Genomic DNA, 8,143 nt, shown 5'->3' on the forward strand with positions numbered 1-8,143 from the left:
CTTTCTTGTGAGATAAGTTTCTGTGTGACTACTCTGTTATTGCAATTGCTTTACACTCCTCCTAGATAAGTCTTGGCTGCTCACCACAGCTACCATTAGAGAGCCCTGGCTTCCTAGACACTGTTCACTAACCAATAGGAGTTTCCATGACGTGGTATAAGGTGCTAACACCATAGGTGTCCACCTTATACCAGGCCAGCTGCCTAGAAAAAGAGATTATTTTGTGTTTTTACAAATCGAAAGGTATAAAATGACATGAAAAGATTGTGAAATTCTTGCTTCTCAGAAGTTAGTGAAATTTGAAAATTATTGACCCCTTTTCGCCGTAGATCTAAGCCAAGCAAAAACTGATTTGTAAGTATTTTCATTTTCTACCTAAATAGGAGTGTAGTGACAATTTTCCAGTGGTTTAATGGATGGCTACACATGAATATTGTCATGGTGAATGGTGGTGTCAGCAGCTTATCTGCTAAAGTTTATATAGTTTTTTCCCCCCAGCAAATAGTCACTTCATTTATGATGACGATAAATATCACACCACCATTGATAGTGTGTGAGAAAAGTGTACACACGCAAATACTATTGTAAGGTTAACTGTATTGCCACTTTCTTGATTTCTAGTTTGGTTATCTGTACTTCAGTGGAAATCAGTTTTTGCAGAACAAAACTCTTCATCGTTAAATGTTTTCTTGGTAACTTAGTACTAAATTATGTGGGGTGCAGTCCTGTTTTTTTTAAATATAGACAGATTGATAAATAGGTATGAGTCTACTCTCAAAGGAAAGAGTGCGGCATTGCTGCCTGTTTTGTTTCCAGTATGTCACTACACACTCTGCTTTGTTTCATGATCATCTCCTATAAATCCATTCAGCAAGAATAACAGTTCTCATACCCATAGAAGGTAATTTTCAGCATAAGATATATTAAGCAGACTGTGTGTGGAAATCTGTGTTTTTTTTGCCTTTTATTTCAAATTATTTCCTCTCTTAACTCATGCTTGCTTGGTCTGACTTGGTGTTGAATCCTGCACAACGTCCCCCTTAACGAACTGACAAGACTGCCTCCCATATTCTCTCCAACCTACAAATGCCTCGCTGTGTTTCACAGTTCTCCTATGCTGTAAACTTATTTTGCTCTCGCTATGGTACACTATCCTTCACAGTGGTCTTATCCCCACTTTCATTTCTGACTGTTTACAAATGTTTTTGTTTTCCTTTTTCTGTTATAGGTGCTTATTATAAAAAAAGGCTTAGTTGGAAAAAAAAGCAGCAACATTTGTGCTTCACACAGGAGGCAAAAATGCATTGACTGGGTGTTTGGAAAAAGGACATTGAAAGGTTTTGTGCAAGAAAATGGGAGGGTGGGATGGCTGAAGACTGGATGGCGAAGGCAATAGGCATACAGGGCTGTGGTTGTATGTGTAGTGAGCGAGATCCTCATTTTGATAATTCGAGTAGGGCTATCTCGTATATTTAGCTGAATGGGGTGGGCCCAAGGCTAAAGTAAACAATGTTGTTCAAAATGATCAGTTTTACAGGAAAGGATAGTAATCTGATAATTTTGCACTTTAACTGCATTTGTAATGTCTCTGTTTCCAAAAATGCTTTATTTGGCTTGTACATTTTCATGCAGAATGAGAAAGGGGTGTGAAAGGGACTGGAGACATAACGAGAAAAAAGTTACAAAGAAATCGAGTTGGAAGAATTCTTGATTTACCCGGAAATATAATTATCAAGTTGAAATTGTTAAAAGTAAACAAACAAGGGAAAGAAATGTTAATGCACAAGCCAGGAGGCGTGCGGAAAAGTAGTTTTAAGAGTGAACTAGTATTAGATTGGAGTCAGTTCAATGCAAAGGATGAGGGAGCACGACACATGAGACTTAAATAATTTAAGGGGTGTTTTTTGTTAATATCGCCCATAATCTACCCCCACGCCCTTCCTCTGATGAAGACAGTTTGCAGACGAGAGATATTGGTGAAGTTGTGAAAGTAAAGAAATAGCTAAATTGGATAAGTCTTGTCAGCAGTGGGAAATTAAAAGTATTTGAGTTGAAGCGCAAACCAGGCCCCTTGAGTGCTGTTTTTCAACGTGGCCGCTACATAACTAAAGAAAAAACATTTCAAAGTAAATATGTCAAATTGTTAGCCTGGGTATAAAAAGAAACATATGTCAAACAGCGATTCTGCCTCGTGACCTTCGTTACAGGTTCATGCCAGTTTAGAATTTCACCTACACTGGAAAGTGGAGGTTGCAGAACACTTCTGGAAACTATTTTGCCAAGGCATGTGTGAACGATCATGCTGAAAGGCTTCTTGGATGTGACGTTACACAACAAGGAAAATCGTTATATAATGCCCTTTTTATTATGTTCTTGCAGGACTCGTGAAAGCCTGGCTTCCAACACTTCAAGTATTGTCGAAAGTAACAGACGTCAGAACCCAGCTCTCAGCCCTGCTCACGGGGGAATCGGGCCACCGTTCAACTTCCGAGCAGCGACGGCAGACTCCTCGACCACTGATGCTGAGAAACTGCAAAAACCCGCGAACTGCCTGCAAGCTTCTGTTACTAGTGTTTGATATTCATGCGACCTCAGAGCTTTTTCTGTCTCATCCTACACATCAAAGTTTACTGACACTGGGACCGATGTTTACATCCTTAAAAACAATCAACTTAACCACACTTTGTGTGGCGTGCTAAAAGAAAACCTGTGCTCCTGCATAGGCAAAGGGCAACAAAACCAGTACCACCGCCAGCAGAAACAAAATATTCTTTTTTCACAGTATTGCTTATTTCATTTTTTTTCATTTGCAGCTGTAACGCAAGTGAATAGAAGCCTGGGATATTTGTAAACTTTCCCTTTCATGCTCCTCAGAAAATGAGTAAACGTGCGAAAGTCATGACACTGAAATTATTATCGCCTGTTCCCTATCATGCAGCCGCCAACTCCATTTTAAATGTCTCAAATGTGTAAGAGACTTGGCCCTAAAGTCCTCGTCTCCATAACCCAGAAGATCTGCGGTTGAACTGTATCACAGAGCCAATCTTGAATATTTATTTTTTGAGCGCACCAATCAAAATCAAATTGCAACAGGTAAAGAATAGTGTCAAACTAGATTAAGGACAGAAGCTCTGTGAGTTAGTGGGAGCGGATTTTGAGGTACAGAGCGGGAATAAAAGTAAACACTTAAAGAAATAATTTTAAATCTTTAACTTGGTCCTCTTTGACCACCCATTCTAAGCTGGGTGTATAATTTGAGCAAGTATTAAATGCCAAATTTGTGTGTGCAGCATTCAAGGAGCAACAAGGAAATACGCTTTCGTTAAGTAGGACCTAGGTATTATAAAAATTGTTCTAACCCTCATGGCGCTGATGATATTTCTGACTCCCTGGTACATAAGAATAAGGTTCTTAAATATTTTGTATGAACAAAAGGGAGCTTATTCTGCTACAAATTACAGTTGTGGCCTGATGACTTGATTTCTTTCTAATGGAAGGATTTAATTCTATTTTATTTAGAGTTTCAATATAATGCCTAAATTAGGCTTTTAAGATGACATGTTTTTTTCATGGGAATTAAAAAGTACAAACTGTGGGGGGGTTGCATTTTGGGTCTTTTTGTTTTGAATATTTGTACTCCTTAATGTTGTAATCTTACAACTTGGACTAAGTAACATTGAAACTAAATTTCCACTTCGGTTGACAGAACTACACTCAATTCTGCAAGTGATGGCTGAATGTGATTTCTGCTTAAACTACAAGGTGTATCTAGAAAATGCCAGTTCGGGGACTTTGTGAAACTACGTTTATCTTTGGCAGCGGAGACAAAAAAAGCTTGACCTCAATTGAACTGGAGATGCACCGTTCACAGTATTAAACCACAAATTGTGGCCAGGATAACATGGGAGAAATGCCACATTTGGAAATTGAGAGAAAATGGAATAAGGTTGGCAGTGTTCTGTGTACACAATCTCTACAATTTGCAGAGAAGATCGTCTTTGGAAGGAAATACTAATAGTATCTACCTAAAACCTTTGCTGTCGATCAATCGAAGTGTTTACAGAATTAGGTGATGTTGAATCTGTGTGAAACTTAAAGGATCAACACAAAACTATTGGCATTTTGCACACTTATTATGTATTATTTCTATAATACAACATGTTTATTTTATGGATATTTTTTTTTAACTTTTTACATAGAACTACCTCCATGAATTTGATGATATAAAATGGAAGCAATGTAAAATTGTATTGTACAAAAAGTAAGTTTTGAAACCTTATTAGGTTAGTTATTCTATTAACTATGTCAATGCTTATGTATGAGCTCATATTTTTCATTACCATGGTTTCCTTTTGTATTATGAAATTACAAACAAATATTTTTTTCCAGAGGGGGAAAATTAAAAAAAAAATCTTTTGTTGATTAGCTAAAGGGAGTTGAGACATGGGCATCATCTCCTCGATCTTGCTTTAATTTTCTTCCTGAAGTCAACCGGTAATTGTACTGCACCAGACTGCATAGGCTTGCTTTAAGCATGATTGCCAGTTTGACTCTTGCAACAGAAGACATGTCAGATATTTGAATAGCCCACTTTCAAATACATTAGATTAGTTGTCGCAGATGTTACTTTCCTCAAAGTAGTTAAAAGTAAAAAGGGTCGTAACTCTGGCAGGTAACCTGTGAGTGACTGAATGTGACATTAGGCAAAATAGCTTAATACATGCAAGCAGGATTTTACTGTACATTAGGAAGGAGTATTGCAGCCAAGACTGCCTTGTATAAATGTGTTTGCACTGAAAAAACTATTAAAATACTTGGTCTCTGGTTGCTGTAAAGGTCATCCAAGATGGATGTTTTGTTTATATTGTATAGTATTTCATATGAAATAATTACAGTCCATGAAATGTCTTCCCTAATGTTACTGATTTATAACAGCACATTTGTAACATGGTTTTTATTGTGTCAGTGTATCATATTGTAAAGGATGTTTACTTGTCATGCTTAGCATAATAACTTAAAAAGGATAAAATGACAGGGATTTTTGTAAGCCTATATTTGAAAGTCCCTTCATATGGTAATATTGTGTTCATGTTGTTTATGTAGTGTTGTGTGAAATATCCATTTTGGATTGTGTTACTTTTTAAGATATTAAATAACATTTGGTTATATGCTTTAAGTAAGCAGACTTTTTTGTGCACCGGAACGATCGGAATTCCGTCACAGAAAACGTAGTTTACAGTAACCTAATTATCTTTTTCTTCTGATGTCTGACTTCCTTACATTCTCAATTTGTATGAGACCCTAAAAACCCAAAAGGAACACAAAGATTGGTAATACAGATTTAACAAAATGCACTCCAGGGTTCCGCTCACAATAGCCTCTTCCACAGCACCCTCTGCGCAAATTCTCAGTTTCCCTCACTATATGTTCTATTTCATACCGTCTTGTTTTAGGGTACCTTTTATCCAGTCTCCCATTCTGATGTCACTGTTAGCAGGATCTGTTTCACCTACTATATCTTTTAAGAGATTTCTTAAGGTGTTTTGTGTGTGTATACTTGTCATAGTGTCCGCTTCTCCCAATGTTCCTTGTCTCTGACATAGGGCTCTGATTTTATGCCTCTACTAGAAATGCATCAAGGGAAAATTTTATCTGTGCAGTGCTTTATTTTTTCCTTTTTCTTTCTTGCTTCCTTCTTTTCTCCTCGTTTTGCCTTCTTTCTTTCCTTATTTATTTTCCTTCTTTCTTTTCTGTCTTCTTTGCTTTTTCTTGCCTTTTTTCTTGTTTGCCTTCTTTCTTTTTGCTTTTTTATTCCTTTCTTTCTTCTTTTTCTTGTCTACTTTCCCTTTGTCTTTCCTTCTTTGTTTTTTCCCTCTTTCCTTTCTTTCTTGTATTTTTCATATTTTCTTTTTCCCCTTCATTCTTTTTGCTTTCCTTCCCTTTTTCCTTCCTTTTTTGCTTTTCTTTCTTCCTTGTTTCTACCTTCCTTCCTTCCTTCCTATCTTGTCTTCCTTCTCAAAGGCGATACTAGCAGCCAACACCAGATTGATGGATGTTTTAGGTCTGTGTAAGCCAACACCTTTTGGTTTTCCTAAAGATGTGTATGGCATAGTTTTTCAGCCAGATATGATTGACATTTACATTTTTCTTCCATTCATTGCAGCACGCATCAAGCATCAAGAGGTAATGTTAGCCCACTCCAGCCATTGACTGACTGCATGATAGTTAAGACATGCTGCCTTTTCACAAGGAGCACATCCACCCTCAAGATAGTTAACTCTAGTGCCAGGTGTAGCTTAATGTGTATGATTTTGAGATCAGAAAAACACCTTTGCCTTTAGCCATTTTTTTAGATTTAATAAAGGCCCAGCAGCTTCCCAAACAATAGTTTTGCAAAAACTATGACAAAACAAGAATTTCCGAAAAGCTGGCGACCAACTCCAGACCTATTGGTTTTGCCAATGCTTGTTTGCTGCCCCTATTACTGATAACAACACTTACAGTAGTGTTCTCAACATTTTCTTCCCAACTCACTGGTACTCATTTTTGTTTTCTTTTTATGCAGCCGAATAATGAATGACCCTGCCACAGCTCTTAGCAGCAGATGCACTTGCAAACTGAGCTTCCTGCCAGCCTTCTCTTGATTTCACAAATCCTACTTTTGATGATGTACAAGGGAGCCGCAAAATGAAATCTAAGCAGCAGTTTGTGGTCTGGCTTTCCTTTTCCTGATCTCCTAATTAACAGTGGCAGCATTGCCCCAGGAAGCCAGTTAAACAGTATCTTATTTCCCCCTGTGCTCCAGCCCCAAACATAGCTTCACCTCAAAGAGCAACTGGGATAGGGAGAAAGACTGCAGCTATGAACTCCTACTACCCACATCTGGATCTGCTACTGTTGTACAGTTTTCCTGACTCCCCCTCAACCTTCGGTGCTCACAACGAGAGCCATGGGAGGTGCAAAGGGTTTATGGGACAGAGATCTCATCCCATGAAAGTGGTGAGGTAATGCTGTGGGAGCTCATGGGTGAAAGTGAGCATTTGGCAGGGAAAACCACATGGGCGAGAAAGCAACATGGGGAGTAGAATGGGGGAAGCAGACAGTTGAGAGAAGCACACAAAGCATGTGGGAGAGAGACGAGTATAATCAATATAGCTGAATACACATGCCCATCTGTAAAATGCTTAAACAAAAAGAATAGTGTCTGAGAAAGCAAGCAGTGTGAGGCACAGTAATGCATTCATGCGCCGAGGGAAGAACAAACACAATAAGAGGAAGGAAAACCCTTACATGCTAACAAATAAGAACCAAACAAATGAGAGTGACAAGGGAACCAACCACTGGTAAGCAATGGGTGAGCACTAATTTGCTGTAAGATAACAATACTACTTGGAACAGCAGTGCATGCGTTTCTAGTAGGCTCAACCTAAAAATAATCTTTCCTGAAAGGGGCAACATTTCATACTGAAAGCTCAATTTTCATGTGCATCAACCAGGACATTGTAAGTAGGACATAATTTCCGCGCTGTTTGGAGAACAAACTTTTAACTCTGTTGAAGTCACCCGTATGTTGTCTGGTTTTAGTGCACCGAAATCCACACCTATGTTTCCCATTCCAGATTCCTGGATCTTATGTGCGAGCAGCTCCACATAATTAACGATTTGTGCTAGGTCCCAGAATAGTAGAATGTCTGTCATCCTCTATATATTGAATCAAAACTTGCATTTGATCTCTAAATGTGCATTTGTACCGCACAATGTTTCTTCCTTGTATTGGTATTCTTTAGTGTGCAGGACTTGGGCATCAAGATAAAGGGACCTTTCATAGGATCATAAATTAGCAAATTTAAACATATTAAATGTGCAGTGCTCCATACTCCATTGCGGGGTGCTGAAGCACTTTATTTAAAGGGTAGCACATTACACAGTGGGTGAATGATTGGTTGGAAGGGTTTCATTAGCCGTAATCTTATGGGGGAAGTGTTTTTGCATCTCGAATGACCAGACGATCCTCTCACCTTATCTTTGGCTGCACCACTTGGCAGTGTAGTGGGGGAAGGAAAAGTGAGACAACTATAGGTTACGTTTGCTGGCTGTTGTAATTTTCTATGCATGAGTTTGTGGTGACTAGCAAGGATTTTGA

The 8,143-nt window shown here is 38.4% G+C and overlaps 1 protein-coding gene across 4 annotated transcripts in view; it reads left to right on the forward strand.

The window, feature by feature from the left end:
• Positions 1 to 2,864, forward strand: part of STOX2 (storkhead box 2) — a 410,255-nt gene extending 407,391 nt beyond the window's left edge. For all 4 annotated transcript variants that reach the window (XM_069199355.1, XM_069199362.1, XM_069199370.1 and 1 more), the window contains exon 4: positions 2,380 to 2,864. In XM_069199355.1, the coding sequence (XP_069055456.1) occupies positions 2,380 to 2,578 (199 nt within the window). In that variant the 3' untranslated portion in view covers positions 2,579 to 2,864. The remainder of the gene's footprint in view (positions 1 to 2,379) is intronic.
• The last annotated feature ends 5,279 nt before the right edge of the window (positions 2,865 to 8,143 follow it).

Source organism: Pleurodeles waltl, chromosome 1_2, assembly GCF_031143425.1.
Source record: "Pleurodeles waltl isolate 20211129_DDA chromosome 1_2, aPleWal1.hap1.20221129, whole genome shotgun sequence".
In the NCBI taxonomy this organism is placed as follows: Eukaryota; Metazoa; Chordata; class Amphibia; order Caudata; family Salamandridae; genus Pleurodeles; species Pleurodeles waltl.